This window comes from Andrena cerasifolii, chromosome 8 (genome assembly GCF_050908995.1).
Source record: "Andrena cerasifolii isolate SP2316 chromosome 8, iyAndCera1_principal, whole genome shotgun sequence".
In the NCBI taxonomy this organism is placed as follows: domain Eukaryota; kingdom Metazoa; phylum Arthropoda; class Insecta; order Hymenoptera; family Andrenidae; genus Andrena; species Andrena cerasifolii.
The window spans coordinates 7,109,509-7,127,876 of NC_135125.1; the positions used below are offsets into that span (position 1 = coordinate 7,109,509).

The following is an 18,368-nucleotide window of genomic DNA, read 5'->3' on the forward strand; positions in this document are numbered from 1 at the left end:
GGTCAAGAGTTGTATCTGTGGCTATGGAACCTGAAACTTTCTGTCGTTCAGACAACGGAAGCGCTTTCGTAATTGCACGCGATGAAGAACGTCGATGTTGCAAAGACAAACGGTTAAGAACTCATTGCGAGATTCCTGTGGCGACTATTCTGAGCCCCGTAAACGGCACGGTTCCGCTGTCTGAACGGTGTCGGAAACCTGGAAAGAGTAGCAACTGGTATGTCCTAGTGTGAGGCCTAAAAAGTGCGTAAACAGCCCTAGACAGATCCGTGCGACGGATATTTTCGTGGAGCGTCGGTGCTAGATCGGCTAGATCGGTTGAACGGTGAAAGAGAAGAGTGAGAGGCAGAACAGAACAGAAGAATAGAGAGTAGAGAGAGTAGAGATAGTAGACAGAGTGGAAAGAAAAGGCGAAAAGTATAGAGAGCGAGAGATAGGTGGTGAGAAATGGTGTTTACCTTCCATGCATCCGTATTTAGTATCTGGCACAAAGCCGGGGGGACAGAACTTGCAGATAGGCTTGTGCTCCTCCACGTAACAGGGGGCATCAGCCGGACAGGTGGAGTTTCTGCATGGGTCCACGCAGCGATAGTTGCGGCACGCCAAGTCTGGGGAGCAGCCACTGTCTCGCAGGCAAATGGAGAGGGAGGGATTGCAGTTCTGTGTGCATATGCAGACGGGACGGTGGTCCAGGACGTCGCAGGTTTTATCGGCCGGGCATGGACGGTTTCTCTTTAGGACGTTACACGGGTTCTGGCATTTTCCGTTCACGCACGCGGCGTTCGACGGGCAATCGAAGTCCCTGGCGCAGGTCAAGGTGTCCGGGGCGCAGGTCAGCTCGCCGACCTCGTTCACCACGAACCCGTACTTGCACACGCAGGTGGGCCTGTGGTTCCGCACCTGGCACCTCTTGTTCACGTCGCACGCGTAACGGGAGCTGAGACAGGGGTCGCGGCACTCGCCGGTCCGCGTGTGACACGACAGGCTCTCCGGGCAGTCGCGGTCGGAGGAGCAGCCGATGCTCGGCGTGGGTCGGGGATTCAGCGCGTCGCATTTAGGATCTGGATGACAGGCGGTGCGGGGCATGCCGATGTAGCACTGGGGACAGGAGCAACGGGGCTTGTGCAGAACCACACGGCACAGCGCGTTGATGCCGCAGGCGCCACGGAGACCGCACGGGTCCACGCACTGCAGGTCTATGCACGCCTTTTCGTTCGGGCACTCTGGGTCGCTGGTGCATTCGCGCTCTAAACCCCCAGTCAGTTTTTTTTTTTTTTTGGTATTTTTTTTTGTTGGTATTTTTGTTTTCCCCCGTTTGTTGGAGAGAGAGTCGTGTGTTGTGACGGTGGACGGTGGCGGTGTGACGATGGTCGGTGGATCGACGGGTGGTGGGACAGGAAAAAAAAGAAAAAAAAGCATATATAAGAACTGTGAAAAGAAACTTTCTCACAAATAACATAAACCACATGCTTTTTCGTATCCGACGACACGGAAATAGTAGGGTAGGCTCTGTGAAGAAGTGTTGAAAAAAAAAATAATAGAAACTTTACAACACTATTTCTCTTTGCGACAATACACGAGACACGATTACCTCTCGTCGATTACAGAGAGAGAATGTATGATGTATACGTATATACATACGGGTGTGCATATGTATACGTAAATACATTGGCAAGCAGCGATATTTACAAACACAAGCCCCCACAGATCTCAAGAGAATAAAAGAGGGGAAAAATAATAATGTAACAGTGAATAAATCCAGCAAAAATATAACAAGCATGGGTATATGAGAATGTCCCTTTCGCAGTTCCCAATCTGTATATCACATTAATCCTATGGTCTATAAAAAAAAATAGTAAAGAAAAAAAAAACAAAGAACAGAAACAAAAAAAAAAAGAAAAACGGATCATCGGTTTGTGTTCACTGTAAATATGTGTACCTTCTCGTCGCAATCTCGAATGCCGTCTAACGTTATGTCTCTCTCTTAATATCATTTTTTTTTTCATTTTTTTTTCTCTATTTCTTTCATTAGCATTCATTTAGCCCGATTCCTTTCAAGACAGATTGGATACTGAAATAAACATTCTACATATGAATAGTTATGTGTGAGACATGTGTGAAACGTGTTCCTTCCTCTCGGACACATTATGTACAGTATGCCTGACTATGTAGATCTATGTACAAGGTATATATATGTAGATATATTGTTGTCGGGTAGATCCAGTGTCGTACGTATGTTATAATATAATATCTGGCAATTCGGTCCAATCACATCTGTCTCTCGATTATTGTTAAACGATTTCACTGGATTAATACATCTATGTATTACTTCAAACTCCTACTTAGACGATACATGGTTATTCTACGGACCATGTTCCTCTGATCGTCAGTATTCAGCTCGCTAGTCACAAATGCTGTACATGGAATTAATCGATCCGCCCGGTTAAACAGTTAGTAGGCCGTCCCTTACCTGTGCTGCACTCGACTTCCGGGGAGCCGCTGGTGCCTGGTGGACACCTGCACACGAATATCGTGCCGTCACGGATACATTCAGCCCCCTTGCCGCATCCGTTCGTGCGACAGTCGCCTAGGCTCTTCTCCACGCTACCTGCCATTCAAAATCGCGAACGTGTAAATTGTTAAATCGTGGGCAAAGCTCAGCTTCGATATTTTCTACGAGACAGCTCGGAAGATTCGTTTAAAGGTGATGACTAAAGTATTATAAACGAGAAAAATTTCGTCATCAGGGAATATGGAATCATTAGCAATTTCGTTATCGATAAATGTTACTTTTCAACTACTTACAGCCATGCATTGGATCGCCGAATGGGAAGTTCGGTGGACAGTAGCACTGAGGCTGGTTCTTGTAGATCCGGCAGGCTGCGTTAAATCCGCAACGAGTATCCTTGCAGAGCTCTCCTCCCTCGCAGATGCAAGTCTGGTGTGGGTCTCCGTGGCATCCAGGATCGCAAGTGCACTCGAAGCCGTTCAAGGTTTCTCTGCATTTGGCGTTCACGCCGCAGGGTCTCCTCAGGCACTGGTCCCCTCCTAAAGCATCAGTTAACACACTTAGGACCTAGTTCACAGGTTCAAAGTAACCCCACGCATCTATAAGCTCCCAGAACCCTCCACAAGTAGCATCTTAAGAACCACACGGGACTCTATCCAAATCTCCAGCTCCCTTACCTTTCTTGCAGTTGATCTTGGGATTTCCATAGTGTCCAGGTGGACACGAACACTGCGCTTTTCTATTCATCACCCTGCACTGCGCATTGAAGCCACAAACACCGTGCTGCAGGCAAGGATTCGTGCAAACCCCGTCATCGCTGCACCGTTTGTTCGCCTCGCAGTCGTCGTCCCGGTGGCATTCCAGTTGGTAGCATTCTTGGCTAGGTTCTCCCTGGAAGCCTTCAGGACACAGGCAGACTGCGCGGTGGTTGGAAACGCGACAGAGAGCGTTGATACCGCAAGGAGAGCCATTGGCGGAGCATGGGTCCTCGCACTGGCCGTTTATACAGGACAACGAAGATGGGCAATCTGTGTGGGTGCGGCAGCCGATGAGACACAGTCCTCCGTCGCAAACGTAGCCCTGCAATCATCCAAGATACCCTTAGACTGAACTTGAATGCACGACTAGTCTTAACGCAAGAAATAAGTCGAATAAATTCCTTTGAAGTCAGTTGTGGTTCTTCCACAGCAGATTTTTCTGATATTCTCTTTGACGGTACCTTCGGACAGGTGTTGTTAATGTCACACTTAATGCGGCACTTCCCAGAGTGGCAGACCTCCCCGCAGGAGCACTGGTCCTGGTTGAAGCAACTGTTGGTGCAGAAGCCTATTTCATCGCACTCGCAAGTTCCGTCGCAAGGGATCATAGACTTCACGCAGGTACTCAGTGCATTGCCATAGTAGTTAGCTGGGCAGCTGCACTGCGCCACGTGGTTAACTACGCGGCACCCTGCGCAGTCTCCGCAGGCCTTGCCACCTTCGCAGGGATCTAGAAGGAAGTCAATTAGTTTCAGAGATATCCTGAGCTAAAGAAACAAGTGCCTCTCAAGGGATCCAAGCTCCTCACTTCTGCACTTGTTGTTCACACAGGACTCATCGTTGGGGCACGTGTTGTCGCTGCGACAGCCGATGTCGCACAGCCTGTTCAGGCATATCTGATTAGCCCCGCAGTGATCGTCGCTGTTGCAGATCGCCTTGCAGATTCCTCCGTCGCAGCGTTCGTCGCTCAAGCAATTAGCGTCGCTAGAAATCGATCCAAGTCACGGTAAATCGTAGTCTAACAACAAAAACTGTTACCATTTAATTCTGTAAATTATTCTACCTTCTGCAAGTGGCGTAGCAGGATCGTCCGTAGCAAGTTTGACCACTGGGGCAGTCCAGTTCCGTGGAGCAGGGCAGGAATGCCTGTTTGCATCCAACCAGAGGATCTCCACCCAGAGGCGCGGGACAGGAACATAATTCTTGATGATTCACGACCGAGCACTTGGCGTTCGCTCCGCAAGCATCAGGAACAGCGCACGGATCTATAGGATAAATCACGAGTATGAAGAGGATCGATCAAAGAGAAGTCACAGATGTTCGAGCGCTGAACTTTCTACCTTGGCACTGGTTGTTTCTGCAAGCGTAATTTTCCTGGCACTCCACGTCCGCTCGACATCCAATCGCGCAGACGAGGCCCTCGCAGATTTCTCCACTTCTACAGTCTTCGTCCCTTCTGCACAGGGACTTGCAAATGCCGGAAGAGTCGCAGCGCTCGTTGCTCAAGCAGTTCAAGTCTGTGGAGCAGACGGGCGTGCAAACGCCTCCCATGCACGCTGTCCCCGTGGCACAGTCCCTGTTGGCTTGGCAGGCGATTCCTGGTGACCTCAGGCAAGCTACTTTAGCGGTGGGATTCGGTATGAATCCTGCGGGACACGAACAAGTGGCTCGTTGGTTGAATACTGTGCATTTGGCGTTTGGCCCACATGGGGTTGCCTCGCAGGGGTCGATGCATTTGTTGGTGATGCAGGCCTGGTTCGCGTTGCAGTCCTCGTCGGCGCGGCAGCCGAAGGTGCACATGTTGTGCAAACATATGTGACCTAGGAAACAGTCGTTGTCGAGCCTGCAGGTCAGCAGACAGTTGTCGCGCACGCACTTCTCGTTGAACGCGCACTCGTTGTCGCTGGTGCATATGGGCAGGCAGACGTTGTCGCGGCAGGTGTTGCCATCGTTGCAGTCGTTGGTGTCTCTGCAGGACACTGGCACTGCGGAGATTGAGGACTTTTAGTTGGATGGGTGTTGCTGTTGGTGTGGCTGGATTTTAGGCTGGGAAGTGGGGTGGGTTTTGAATAATTTCTGATAAAACTTGGGAATCTTTGAGAACTCGGGGAGCTCCGAGAATTCGGATCACCCAGTTACAGAAGAACTCCTAACACAATAACACAGTAGATAAATGAAGAAAAATACTGATTTCTCAATAGGAGAAATCTTGGCGGAACTTTGCCAAGTAGTTCGGGTGAACGAGTGCGCCGAGAGCATACATCAAGTGATACACATCTACGATTACACCATCTTTCTAAGCATCGAAAGGACTTACGTCTGACACACTCCACCTCCGAGTTACCAGTGAAGCCTGGAGGGCAGCTGCACTGTTTAATATGGCTCCTCACGTCGCATTCCGCGTTTATTCCGCACGCAGCTCTGATATTGCAAGGATCCAGGCATTGTCCGTTCAAGCACATGTCCGACAGATTGCACTCTTCGTCCGATTGGCAGGACGCTGCAGGAATTTCCAATTACCGTCGCAATTCGCACTTGTGATCTTATCTGCTCGATTGATAATACTCACGTCGGCAGATTCCCTCGTAACAGTAAGTATTGGGCGAGCAGTCCGTGGCTGTTGAACAAACCACTGGCTTAGGTCTACAGCCTACACTCAAGTTATTTGGATCCCCTTCGTAGTCTGCTCGACATTGACAGGCTGCAGCATGATTGAGGGCGGCGCAGTCCGAGTTTGGTCCACATTGCGTTCGTGAACAAACGTCTGAAACGTCAGGAATAAAGATCGATGTCGTTAAATACTATTTAGACACTGAAATCTAATTCTGAGAATCCACTGATATCGCAACACTATTGAAACATTAAACTTGAGATTCACTTCCCAATTTTCAATACATACCGAAACACTTGGGTACATTGTTCACGTTTATGCACTTGGCAGTCAATGGGCAGTCGTCATCCAGAAGACATTCAACCGGAGGCTGGCAGCCACTGTTATACGGGTCACCAACCATTCCTTGTTGACAGTGGCACTTGTAGGACCCTCTAGAATTCTCGCACAGAGCTCCAGGGGCGCAGGGTTCGTTCAGACAGTAGTCGATCAGCTGACAGCCACGGGTTGGTTCTCCAGTGTACCCTGGCTGACACGTGCAAATCTGAAAGGTGGAAGTAGCATTGTGAGGAAGGTTTAGAATACAGAAAACGATGAAAGTATAATGACAATCTTCATCAGGACTAATAGTAGGTAGTAAGATTGTATCCAGACGACTCAAACTACGCCGCTATCATTTTCAACCCCAATAATTTAAAGATTTACCAGGAAGTCAAGAAGTCAAGAAGTCAAGAAGTCAAGATGTCAAGAAGTCAAGAAGTCAAGAAGTCAAGAAGTCAAGAAGTCAAGACGTCAAGAAGTCAAAAAGTCAAAAAGTCAAAAAGTCAAAAAGTCAAAAAGTCAAAAAGTCAAAAAGTCAAAAAGTCAAGAAATCAAGAAGTCAAGAAGTACCTGGACATGTCTCTCCGCAGTGCATATAGCATTAACGCTGCAAGGATTATGCGCCAGACAAGCAATTCTACACTTGTGGGTGTCACAGATCTTCTCCTCGCTGCAGTCATCGTTGCTCTGGCACTCGATAGGCTGGCAGCCGATCTTGTCATCCTTGGGGTTCCCGAAGAACTCCGCCTTGCAGGAGCACACGGCTAGGTGATTGTCCGCATTGCACTCAGCGTTGCGTCCGCAGAGAACCAGCTCGCAAGCTTTCTGACACTCTGCCTGGCCAATATTATTCTTGATGCACCTCTCATCGTACGAACAATCATCGTCAGCGGCGCAGCGCAGCTCTTGAACGCAAATGTTGTTGTGGCAGTATTGGTACTCGGGACAACTAGAGTTGCTCTTGCAGGTGGGCTGACAGAGACCATTAATGCAGAGTTGGTCGCCTATGCAGTCCCTTGTGCTACCGCAGAGCGCTGCAAAATGCACATCAACTTAACAAACTGCCTACCCAGAAGCAGGCAAACTAAATTCTTCTCGGTCTTCACTTGCCTGTGCATATGCCTCCATTGCAAGCCGACCCAGTCGCGCACTGCGAGTCAGACTTGCAGTACTGGACAGGGGTGCAGCCAAGATTCGGGTCGCCTGTTCCACCAGGTTGGCAGGTGCACACTGCACTGTGGTTCAGCGGAGAGCAATCTGCTCCTTGGCCGCAGACGTTCGACAGGGAGCAAGGGTCAACGCACTTGTGATCGAAGCACGCGTCCGAAGGACTACAGTCGCTGTGGTAGTTGCATTCCAGGTGTATGCACTCGGACTGAATTCGGAAAAATGATCTCATACAGAGTTGTTCTATCATTCGCGTCATAGAAGCTCAACACTTACCGTTGGATTACCAGTAGTCTGACCAGGACACCTGCAGAGGGAAACGTGGTCCTTAACGAAGCACTCCGCGTTTCTGCCGCAGACTGTCGCTACGTCGCAAGGATTAGTGCATCTGTTGTCGACACAGGCAGCAGAGTTCGGACAGTCGAAGTCCGTGAAACAGTCGCCAGGTTGTTTGCAGCCTGATTTGAAGGGATCGCCTACTAAACCATGAGGACAGACGCAGGAGAACGAGCCCTCTGTGTTCTGGCAACTGTAAAGAAACAACAATCGCAGAACTCCATTGTGAGAACCCTATCGCCGTTGCATCACAATAGTACACTTGAACAAAGAAATACTTACACCGCAGTGGAGTGACAAGGGTTCTCCAAACACTCATTTACATCCACACAGATGTCACCCACTAAAACGAAGCCTGGGAAACATTTGCACACTCCAACGTGGTTAACAGCAACGCAGTTTCCGTAGCCGCAGTTCAGTTGGTTGCAAGGGCCTAAATAATTATAAAAATCAATTCAATTACACAGTGATCAAATAGATTAAATCCAGCTGTGCAGAATCGCCACTTACTGCTGCACTTGTTGGTGTCCTGATTGCAATACTTGTCCGTGGGGCAGTCGTTGTTGGAGAGGCACTCGACCCTGAAGCACCCCGAAGAATCACCAATATACCCAGGCTGACACTGGCAAGCAGCAGTGTGGTCCAGGACCGAGCAAACGGTGTTCGGCCCACAGTCGCCGAGGGAACACGGATCGGTGCAATTGTGTTGGATACAAGCCTGCGTATCGTGGCAGTCCGAGTGGACCGTGCACTGGTGAGGAATCACGCAGCCTGAGCCCACTGGATCGCCAGCAGTTCCTGGGGGACAGACGCAGCGGTAGGATCCGTGGAGGTTAACGCAGTCCGCTGAAGAGTGACAAGGGTGGTCGTCGCACTCGTTGACATCTAGACAGTGTTCTGGCCCAGCGATGAATCCGTGACTGCATCTGAAGACGACGACGAAGAAAATCGAATGAGACAACAGGTTCGTCTACGGAAACTGGCATACTTTCAAAGACCAGCACGTACCTGCATTTGTTGCTGATGCAAACCTCGTCGTCCTTGCAACCGGCGTCAGAGGTGCAGCCTACCTCGCAGAGGCCATCGATGCAGAGCTCGCCTGGCAAGCAGTTGCTGTCGCTGTAGCAGATCTTCACGCAAATGCCATTTTTGCAGCGCTCTCCTTCCGCACAGTTGTTCTGCTCGCTGCACTGGCACTGACAGAACCCAGACACGCACAGGTGCTGGCTGGGGCAGTCCTGGGGACCCTCGCATATGTTGGGCACCCTGACGCAGCCTTGCTGCGGCGTGGGGTTCCCGTGGAAGCCAAGGGGACAGGTGCAAGTAGTGGCGTGGTTGTTGCAACTGCAGATAGCGTTCGGACCGCAGATCTCCTTGCTCTTGCACGGATCTGGAAGAAGCGGTGCTGGTCACTGTTCGGTGGGACGAGGAAAGGTTTCCTTCAGCTTCAAAGGGATACCTTGACACTTGTTGTTGATGCAGGACTCAGTAGTAGGGCAGTTCTTGTTGCTCCGACATCCCAGGATGCACGCTCCACTCACGCACGCTTGCTCGACTTGGCATTGACTATGAGTGACGCAAGGAACCATGCATTTGCTGTTCACGCACTTCTCGCTGGCGGAACAGTCGGTCGCGGCTCGACAGACAGCTGCAACGAACAATAATTATACAATTCCTTACTGTCTCTTTAAACAAATTCTGCGTCCAGATTTGAATTCAGCGCATTAAAATCTATAAGAAATCATGTATAAGAAGTCGATAAAAAAAACTTCAACCACACATTATAACAGATAAACGATAATTTTCTTCGAAAATGTCAACTTTGACATGGATTTTCAAGGTCAGAACTTGTTTGACATACTTTTTCAATAATTTTCCCTTATTCCGCAGCATCTTAGCTTTAACATTAGAAAATATTCCTCCCTCTATCTTATTTCAATCAAAAGTACTACGATTTTGACACACAAAGTGCAGTTTGTCTCACGGTGCGCTCGCCCTCCGAGGTCTCTTATTCCAGGCTGCCTCTTGCAGAAGTTCCTAATCCCACAAACATTTTACGTGAAACCATTAAAACTCGACCTACCTATGCACTGTCCCTCGAGGCAAACGCTTTCCTCACAATCAGCGTCGACGTTGCAGTAACTCGTGGTGCGGACGCATCCATCGTCCGGGCCCTTCGAGGACGGCACGAATCTGTGAATACACTTGCAGACAGGTTGCCCGTTCAGGACCTCGCAGATCGAGTTGGGTCCGCAAGCATTTTCACAGGGGTTCACGCAACGGTGATTGTGGCAGACGGAGTGAACTGGGCAGTCCTTGGCGCTGGCGCAGTAGCCTTCTGGCTGGCACCCTTTCACGTAGGGATCGCCGACTAAATTCGGTGGGCACTGGCACACAGGGTTGTTCGACGGTCCAGGAACGCACAGGGCGGATTCGTGGCAAGGATTCGGATGGCAAGCCTCGATAGCCACGCATTCTACATCGGGCACTGGATTGGGTCGCAGACCTGGTGGACACTGGCAGATCGCTCTGTGGTCGTCAGCGATACAGACGGCGTTCACACCGCAGGCATTTTCGTCGCAAGCGTCGTAGCAAGTGTGGGTCAGTCTGTTACAAAGCTGCGTAGGCGGGCAGTCGATGTTGTAGACGCAGGGAACTGTTCGACATCCTTTGACCACGTCGTTGGGGTCACCAGCGTAGAGTCCAGGTGGACATTCACAGTTAGCTACGTGGTTATGGACCACGCAGAGAGCGTTGGGCCCACAGGAGACAAAGTGGCAGACAGGTTGGCAGGTCAGCAGACCCTCCTCCGTGCTCCTGCAGGTCTGATCCTCGGGACACTCGCTGTCTGTTGAGCAATGATCCTTCTTAGGGGTTTGACAACCCTGCCGATCGTTTGGATTACCGACGAACCCTGACAGACACTCGCAGCGACCGCGGTGTCGCTCAGCCACGCACTGGGAGTTGACGGCGCAGGTGAAGCTGCGGCACACGGACACGCACTTCAGCACGCCTAGCGCATCGGGTCTGCAGGCTTCTGTGGCGTGGCAGTCATCGTCAGAAATACAGTCAGGGACAGAGGGCTTCTCGCAGGAAGAGAGTATTGGATTCCATTCGTATCCATCCTGACACTTGCAGGTTGCATGACCAGGGATTATGTCAGGCTCGCACTTCTGGTGCGCGCCACAGACTACTTTGCTACAAGGGTTCACGCACTTGTGGGAGCCATTGTCGAGGACCAGGCAGAACGAGCCTTCCTGGCAGTCGGAGTCGCGGGTGCAGCCAGGTTTTATGCCTGATCTCGTAGGCTGACAGCCTTCCACCAGGTTGCTGGGATTGCCCAGGTACCCGTCGACGCACAGACAAGAGGATACGTGGCTCTGGGTGACGCAGAGTGCATTTGGACCGCACTGAAGTTTGCTGCAAGCGTCGACGCACTTTCGAACCCCTTTGCCCACTTGAAAGCAGATCTGCTGGGGCTCGCAGTCCAGGTCGTTGGAGCAGTGGCCGTGGAGGTGGCAACCTTTGCTGAGGTCGTTGGGATTGCCGCTGTAGCCTGGCGGGCAGACGCAAGCTCCGTCTTGGCAGACGGATCGAGGACCACACTTGACGTCGCTACATCGGTTCACGCATTTGCCTCTCACGCAGGTGTAGTCGAAGGGACAGGGGACCGCGTCGCTGCAGGTGCAGCTGGATGGGTCGGTGCAGGGGCCCACTTGCACTTGCTGGCAACCGATGAACGGGTTGCCGAAGAAGCCTTCCTTGCATCGACAGTCGTAGCTGCCGATTGTGTTGATGCAGACTGCATTACCGCCGCAAGCGTTCCCATTGCACTCGTTGATGTCTGGGGAAGAGAGTCATTGAGTCGTTTTGATGGATGTAAAGACGGTGGAAGGAAGGAGAGGATTGAAGGAAGAGTTTAAGAACTTCGAGCGCTTGTAAAGCTCGGGAAATTTAGAAGCTTAGCAAGCCAAAACATAATCTGCTACTGTACACACCGAAACATTGAATATATGGATTGCCAGCGTATCCAGGAGGGCAGATGCACTCCACAGCGTTCGGCCCAGCATGACAGTGTGCATCCTTGCCACACAGAGCTGTGGAGCAGTCAGACTTGTGCTGCACACCGCAGCCGTGGTACGGGTTTCCAGTGGTACCAGGATTGCAGACACAGTTAGACTCTTGCAGAGTGTATTCGCAGTGGGCGTTGGGTCCGCAGCCAGGGTCGCAAACAGCTGGATGAATCGCTATCGAATGGCAATAAAAAAAATTGGCATACGTTTCTACGTACCTACGATAGAATTGAATTCTTAGTTGCTTACGCGGCATGCAGAGGAGGTCTGGATTTCCAATGAAGTACGGATTGCAAACGCATTTGTTGGTCGCCGGATCGCAAGAGGCTCCCACGCCGCAAACTATGCCTTCGCAGCGGCGCTTGCATCTTCCGCTGATGCACACACTGGGCTCAGCGCATGGAACATCCGAAGAACAGACGTCCGGTTGGCACTGGCCCCCAGGGAACGGGTTGCCCATGAAACCCTCGATGCACTTGCACGTTGGGCCACTGTAGCTCACGATGCACTGTGCACCTGAACCGCAGACGAAGCCATCGCACTCTGTGGACCAATTTTAAACATCCCCCTTCAATATTCCGTGACTTAGAGAAATCCATGAAACTTCGTTTCAAATACTCGGACACTCACGTGAGACGCATTCGTTGTTCTTGCCCTCGACAAATCCAATCACGCATCGACACCAAGCAGCATGCTTGTCCGGCTCGCAATACGCGTTCGGTCCGCAGGGTATGTTATCGCAAGGGTTCACGCAACTGCCAGCGATGCAAGCGAAGATGTTATCGCAGTCGTCGTTGGAGGCGCACTCGTTCTTAGCCACGGCAACTCCGGTGCAACCAGGTCCGTAAGGATCGCCGACTGTTCCCTTAGGACATTCGCAGATGTGGTCGCCCTTGGTGTTGATGCAGTAGGCACCATGCCCGCAGGGGTTGTTCGAGCACTCGTTCACGTCCACACAGCCGTGCTGGGGGTCTCCTTCGTAGCCAGCCTCGCACATGCACCTTGGTGGATCGCTTGGCGTGCATTTCGCGTTGATGCCGCACGGGAACCGATCGCAAGGGTCTGTGGAAGTTGTAAGAGACCCAATCCTTCTGATGAAACCCTTAGATTAGACTTTAAGGGGGTATAACCGTTTGAAATTTTCATAAATCGGATTTTTTCTCGCGCTACGTTCAACCAATTCACTTCAAATTTTGCATGTAGAATCGTAATAAGATTCCACATCGATCTACGGCGGCTTTTTTTATTCCGATTCTCCGTTTATTATTTATAAGGAAAAAACGTGGACTTTTCTCTTAGAAAAATGTAACTTTATCCTTTGATCTCACCATTTCCTTATTTTTCAATATTTTCAAAATCGGCGCCGTGGATCGATAGCCATTAACATATTTTATTAAAAAAAAATACTGTTTCTGATTTCAGACACGACATACAGCTTTTTTCGGGGCCACCGTGTAGCCGTCTAAAATCCAGAGAGTTTCGGATATGTATCCATAACTTCCGAAAAACAATAGCTTTTTAACTGAAACTTTTTTCTTAAGTAGTTCATAATACTATGTAAACATAATACAAAAACGTAAAATCTTCATCGAGCCGTTGACTTGTAAAAAAATTCCACAAAATGAACACATTTCCCGAGCGTTCAAACAGGTATACCCCCTTAATACAAAGGTTTCTTCTAATGGTACTCACTCTTGCAAAGGTTCCCATCGAGAGGATCGCTGTAAAACGGCGGGGGACAGACACATTCCCCGGGCTGCACGCATTTCTCGTTAGCCCTGCACTCGTTATCGCTGACGCACCTTTTCTGGGCTGGTGAACAGAGACCGTTGTACGGGTCTCCACCGTAGCCGTGAGGACAGACGCACTGATGGGATCCTGACAGATTTATGCACTCTGCTCCGTAGCCGCAAACTTGGTGCCCAACGATGCACTCGTTTATGTCTGTAAGGTGACGTCGATTCATTCATAGAGTCTGGACGATGAAAAAAACTGGGAGAAGTGTAGCTTTAGATACGAACCCTCGCAAGAACCGTCGACCTTGGTGGTGTAACCCTTGGGGCAAGCACAGTAGCTCACCCCACCAGCGATCGTTATGCACTCAGCACCGCTGGGACACTTTTCGCCCTTCGAGCAGCCAGCCAACATGCATTTCCCATTCACGATCTTGTAGGGAGGCTGACACTGGCACTCGATGCTGTTGCATTCTGCAATCATTGTACGTGGAACTTTATTCGAGCTCAAAGTAAACGAGTTCCAAGAGAAATTTAGAAAAACGAATAAATCTAGTGAAAGAAACATCCCTAAAACAATCCCAAAATTTCTCACCTTCACAAAGCGAGAACGGGTTCCCATTGAATCCAGGCGGGCACTGGCACTCGTAGCTGCCAGGTAAGTTCTTGCAAATGGCGTTCACCCCGCAAGCAGACTTCTCCCTGAGCTCCATGCACTCGTTGATGTCCCTGCACTTGCCAGTTTCGTGATCGCGGGTGTATCCTCGTTGGCAGATGCACACGCTGCTGCCAACGAACTCGTCCTTGATGCACTGTTCCCCAGACGGGCAGGGGGTGCTCGGTCCACAGACGTGAGGAGCCTTCGACTCCTGACAGCCGCCGCTGTAAGGATCTCCAGTGGTGCCGCTGGGACATTGGCAGGAAAAGGAGCCGGGTTCGTTGTTGCAGATCGCGCCCTGGGGGCAGGGGTTGATCGCGCACTCGTCGATGTCCCTGCAGCCACCCTTCACTCCTGGCTTCCCTGTGTAACCACTTCGGCAGAGGCAGGTTGCGACGTCGTTAGACAGCATGCAGTGGGCGTTTGGTCCGCAGGAGAGATCCTCGCAGGGATCTGATTATGGAAACAGGTATTAGAGTCTATACTCCACTGCAGGTTTAATTATTGAGTATTGAAATTGAGTTGCGGCTTTATAGAGAGCAGATTTGTTAATTTGAGTGCTCTACGTTGAACTCACGTCGGCAGTCGTTCCCAACATTGGGTTCGGGGCACAGACACCGTTTCTGTGGATCGCAGATTGCATTTCCAGGACAGTCGCCGTCAACCTCGCAAGTCACTATCCCAACGCACTTGATGTAAGGATCAGGATCTGGTATCGTTCCTTCGGGACAGACACACGTGTAGGAACCTTCCGTGTTGGTGCACGTTGCACCGTGACCACAGGCTTCGTGTTTCGAACATTCGTCTGTGTCTGTATTTTAGAAAGCCGGAAGATACGTTTTGTGAGTGCATTTCCGAAATGGGAAGGTAGCTTCTTAAATTCTGGGATCGAAAGCTGCTTACCCATGCACTGCTTGAAGGCGTTTCCAGAGTACCCAGGCTTGCACTGGCAGGTGAAGCCACCTAAACTGTTCGTGCAGATCGCGTTCTTTCCGCAGCGTCCAGAGGGGCCATTTATCGCGTCGCACTCGTTTATATCTAAACACAGAGGAATACCCAGTTACTTTTTCAAAGTATCCAACTATTTCTTAAAGAAATTCACAAGCTTCCCTATGGGACGAATAGGTTCGACGTCTTTTAAATCTTCCTAGCTCCAAAAATATTTTTCAAGGAGTATTCCAATATCCATACCAACGCATCCAGCTGCGATGTCATTAGGATTGAAGGTCCATCCGTCCTCGCAAATGCAGTAAGCTTCATGGCCGTCCGCCTTGCAGTACGCGTGCTCTCCACAAGTCACTTCGTCACAAGGAGCTGCGGAAATTCAAAATCACGTTTGCAAACAGTTGTGCACAGTTGCTGGACGCTATTAATCCAATGGTCGCGCGCTAATTTACCTTTGCAGGGTATATGAGGCGGGGTACCAACGAAACCAGATTCACACTCGCAGTGGTAACTGCCCCTGGTGTTGCTGCAGATCGAAGCAGCTCCACAGGGGTTGGAAAGACACTCGTCGAGGTCCACGCACTCAGCACCGACAGCCTTGAAGCCATTTTTACAGAAGCACTGTCCCTCGATGCACTCGGCGTTGTTCGCGCAGTCGAAGTTCGATTTGCAAAGGGTAGTAACGTCGGTCTGCAGATTATTAGAAGGGTAATTAATGCTGTATGAAAAATCCAGCTGGAACTGGCTGGGAACAGAGCGAAGCATAGAATCACCTGTTCGCAAGCAACTGTCGGGCTGGGGTTGGCACTGTACCCCGGTGGACAGACGCAGTTGTACCCGGGATCCGAGTTCTTGCAAATCGCGTACCTTCCGCAAGGATTTTCCAACGCTGTGCACTCGTCGATATCTGACAAACAGCGTGAGAACAGACGTCACTAAAAGGAGTGCCATTTAACACTTTAACGCCAATTCGAGTGCAACGAACGATCGAACGAGTAGAATTATTTATTCTCGAATTTGCGCTAAAGTGTTGGAAAGAAGTAAACAACCGTATAGATGCATTCTACGCTATGGAATGCCATTATTTGTAACACCCTGTAGAAAGGAACAATTGTGACTATGATCTGAGTTGCTAACCGGTGCATCCCTTAAACGGATCCCCAGTGTAGTCCGGCTTGCAGCTGCAGGCAAAGCTGCCTATCGAGTCGGTGCACTGGGCGTTCTCGCCGCAAGGGTTTCTCTCGCATTCGTTCACGTCTGTTAATCAACACGGTTAATCGCACGGTGAGTATTATTAATGATTATCGCGGCTTAGGAGGCGGGGCGTATGCATTATCGAACAGTATAGCATTATCAGCGGGGGAGGGCGTTCTACATTCTACTACTGTTCAAGTGACTGACTTTCGCATAGCGTTAGCCCTTGACCGAGGAAGCCCTGCGGGCAGATGCACTTGTACGATCCGGGGACGTTGATGCATCTGGCGTTCGGCGCGCAGGCGGTCGCCTCGCTGCACTCGTTCACGTCGATGCAACCGTGGTCCTGGTCCATCCTGTATCCAGCTCGGCAGCGGCACTCGAAGCTGCCCTCGGTGTTCACGCAATCGGCGTCCCCGCCGCAGGCTCTGCCCTCCTCGCACTCGTTTACATCTGTTAGTGACGGTTAGTGACTTTTACTATTACAGATCCACGGGGATTAATCGCGAGTAATACGGTGCACATTAACCGGGCTGTTATCTACTAGATTAATCGTCTCGTAACCACGTCAGGGAGCGGTGTTAAGGAGATTGTTACCACTGTACAGCCGATGTGTACTTCGGTTGTTAACACGGACGCTAATCATTAACGAAGCGTGGGTACTGTTATTCCAGGTAATAGAAAGGGATACGTCTATGCGCCTTCCAGATGGAACATCGCCGTGTTCCAGGGAACCTTGCCTCCTCTGCCCTGTCTGCATGGTAGCGATACACCGAGCCATAAGTGGTCGCGGATAATTAGAAATCGGTGTTACTCACCGTGACAGCCTATCCAAGGATCGCCGCTCGTTCCTTCCGGGCAGGAGCAACGGAAACTGCCGCGCATGTTTGTGCAGTCAGCTGAACGACCGCAAGGGCTGCGCAGACACTCGTCCACGTCCACGCATTCCTCCTCTGGATTGCCGTTATAACCCTCTGGACACTCGCACCTGTGCCCACCAGGTACGTTGATGCACAGGGCAGCCCTTCCGCAGGCGCCCACGTAGTTGCATTCGTTGATGTCGGTACACTGCGCAACATTCAAGCTTACATGTACATCTACGAACACTGCGAGCAAAATCTTTAGCCAATCTTGCGAAGGGGGCAAGAATAAGGTATATCGAAATATTCTAAAATTTCTTGTAAATGTTAGAAGTTAGAGGATGTAGGTACAGACATCCCTCCCAGTTCCACGGCTGCAACCGAAATATCCTTAAACTTAAGTATCCTCGGCAGCTACTCACGCTTTCGTATGGGTCTCCCGTGAATCCATCTTGGCACGCGCACGTGTAATTCCCAGGTATGTTATGGCAGACAGTGTTATCGCCGCATGCACCGGCTATGGCGCACTCGTTCACGTCCTCGCAGTGCGCCTCGCCATCGCCGATGTATCCAGACTTGCATTTGCACAGGAAGTTGGACGGCAGGTTGCAGCATTCCGCGTTCTCCACGCATCTGGCTGCTATCGCTGGGTTCTCGCACTCGTTGATATCTGAGGATGCAGAACAGGATACGTGCATCCACTGGTATCGCAGGCTCGGTGGACAAAGTGGTAGAAAGAATCGCGTACCTTGGCAATGGAAACCGTCGCCCTGGTAGCCGGGGAAACAGGAACATTGAAAGCTACCAAGGGTGTTCGTGCAGTGGGCGAATATATCACAGGGTCGGTACTTGCACTCGTTCTCGTCTGCAATGCATTTCAATTTCTCGTTGGCATAATCTCCTGTGGTAGTGACATAGCGAGGTTGAATTTAACCGAAGCGTGAGGCAAGAGAAATCGCCCAGGTGTGCGCGATCCAGCGAGAAAGAAACGAGACAGAAAACAGTTAATGTCTAATCTGGTGTCAGCAAACGAAACATTACATTACTAAAACCACGCAGTCTCGTTCCTTCCTCACCAGAGCCTGTACGCTCGTTTGTCTGATTGTACTTCCCTGCTTCCTCCTCCCCGTTCTGACCACTTACACGCACTCTTCTCCACGCCTGGCTAAATTTACGACCTCGCTACATGCCTCTCACCCACGC

The 18,368-nt window shown here is 50.6% G+C and overlaps 1 protein-coding gene across 1 annotated transcript in view; it reads right to left on the minus strand.

Annotated features, from left to right (window-relative positions):
• Dpy (fibrillin-like protein dumpy) overlaps positions 1 to 18,368 on the minus strand; it is a 109,988-nt gene that overhangs the window by 72,458 nt on the left and 19,162 nt on the right. Inside the window, exons 5-39 of the mRNA XM_076818569.1 lie at positions 17,914 to 18,030; positions 17,588 to 17,835; positions 17,124 to 17,373; positions 16,513 to 16,758; positions 16,249 to 16,368; positions 15,885 to 16,018; positions 15,564 to 15,801; positions 15,358 to 15,480; positions 15,070 to 15,204; positions 14,744 to 14,977; positions 14,104 to 14,619; positions 13,797 to 13,982; positions 13,468 to 13,719; positions 12,406 to 12,837; positions 12,025 to 12,318; positions 11,701 to 11,949; positions 9,786 to 11,546; positions 9,162 to 9,350; positions 8,711 to 9,092; positions 8,213 to 8,628; positions 7,985 to 8,135; positions 7,643 to 7,895; positions 7,310 to 7,574; positions 6,770 to 7,233; positions 6,167 to 6,422; positions 5,837 to 6,031; positions 5,585 to 5,767; positions 4,608 to 5,252; positions 4,331 to 4,532; positions 4,076 to 4,251; positions 3,729 to 3,997; positions 3,187 to 3,589; positions 2,806 to 3,048; positions 2,471 to 2,608; positions 459 to 1,247 (exon numbers count right to left, since the gene is read on the minus strand). Of these exons, the coding sequence (XP_076674684.1) occupies positions 459 to 1,247; positions 2,471 to 2,608; positions 2,806 to 3,048; positions 3,187 to 3,589; positions 3,729 to 3,997; positions 4,076 to 4,251; positions 4,331 to 4,532; positions 4,608 to 5,252; positions 5,585 to 5,767; positions 5,837 to 6,031; positions 6,167 to 6,422; positions 6,770 to 7,233; positions 7,310 to 7,574; positions 7,643 to 7,895; positions 7,985 to 8,135; positions 8,213 to 8,628; positions 8,711 to 9,092; positions 9,162 to 9,350; positions 9,786 to 11,546; positions 11,701 to 11,949; positions 12,025 to 12,318; positions 12,406 to 12,837; positions 13,468 to 13,719; positions 13,797 to 13,982; positions 14,104 to 14,619; positions 14,744 to 14,977; positions 15,070 to 15,204; positions 15,358 to 15,480; positions 15,564 to 15,801; positions 15,885 to 16,018; positions 16,249 to 16,368; positions 16,513 to 16,758; positions 17,124 to 17,373; positions 17,588 to 17,835; positions 17,914 to 18,030 (11,154 nt within the window). The remainder of the gene's footprint in view (positions 1 to 458; positions 1,248 to 2,470; positions 2,609 to 2,805; positions 3,049 to 3,186; positions 3,590 to 3,728; positions 3,998 to 4,075; positions 4,252 to 4,330; positions 4,533 to 4,607; positions 5,253 to 5,584; positions 5,768 to 5,836; positions 6,032 to 6,166; positions 6,423 to 6,769; positions 7,234 to 7,309; positions 7,575 to 7,642; positions 7,896 to 7,984; positions 8,136 to 8,212; positions 8,629 to 8,710; positions 9,093 to 9,161; positions 9,351 to 9,785; positions 11,547 to 11,700; positions 11,950 to 12,024; positions 12,319 to 12,405; positions 12,838 to 13,467; positions 13,720 to 13,796; positions 13,983 to 14,103; positions 14,620 to 14,743; positions 14,978 to 15,069; positions 15,205 to 15,357; positions 15,481 to 15,563; positions 15,802 to 15,884; positions 16,019 to 16,248; positions 16,369 to 16,512; positions 16,759 to 17,123; positions 17,374 to 17,587; positions 17,836 to 17,913; positions 18,031 to 18,368) is intronic.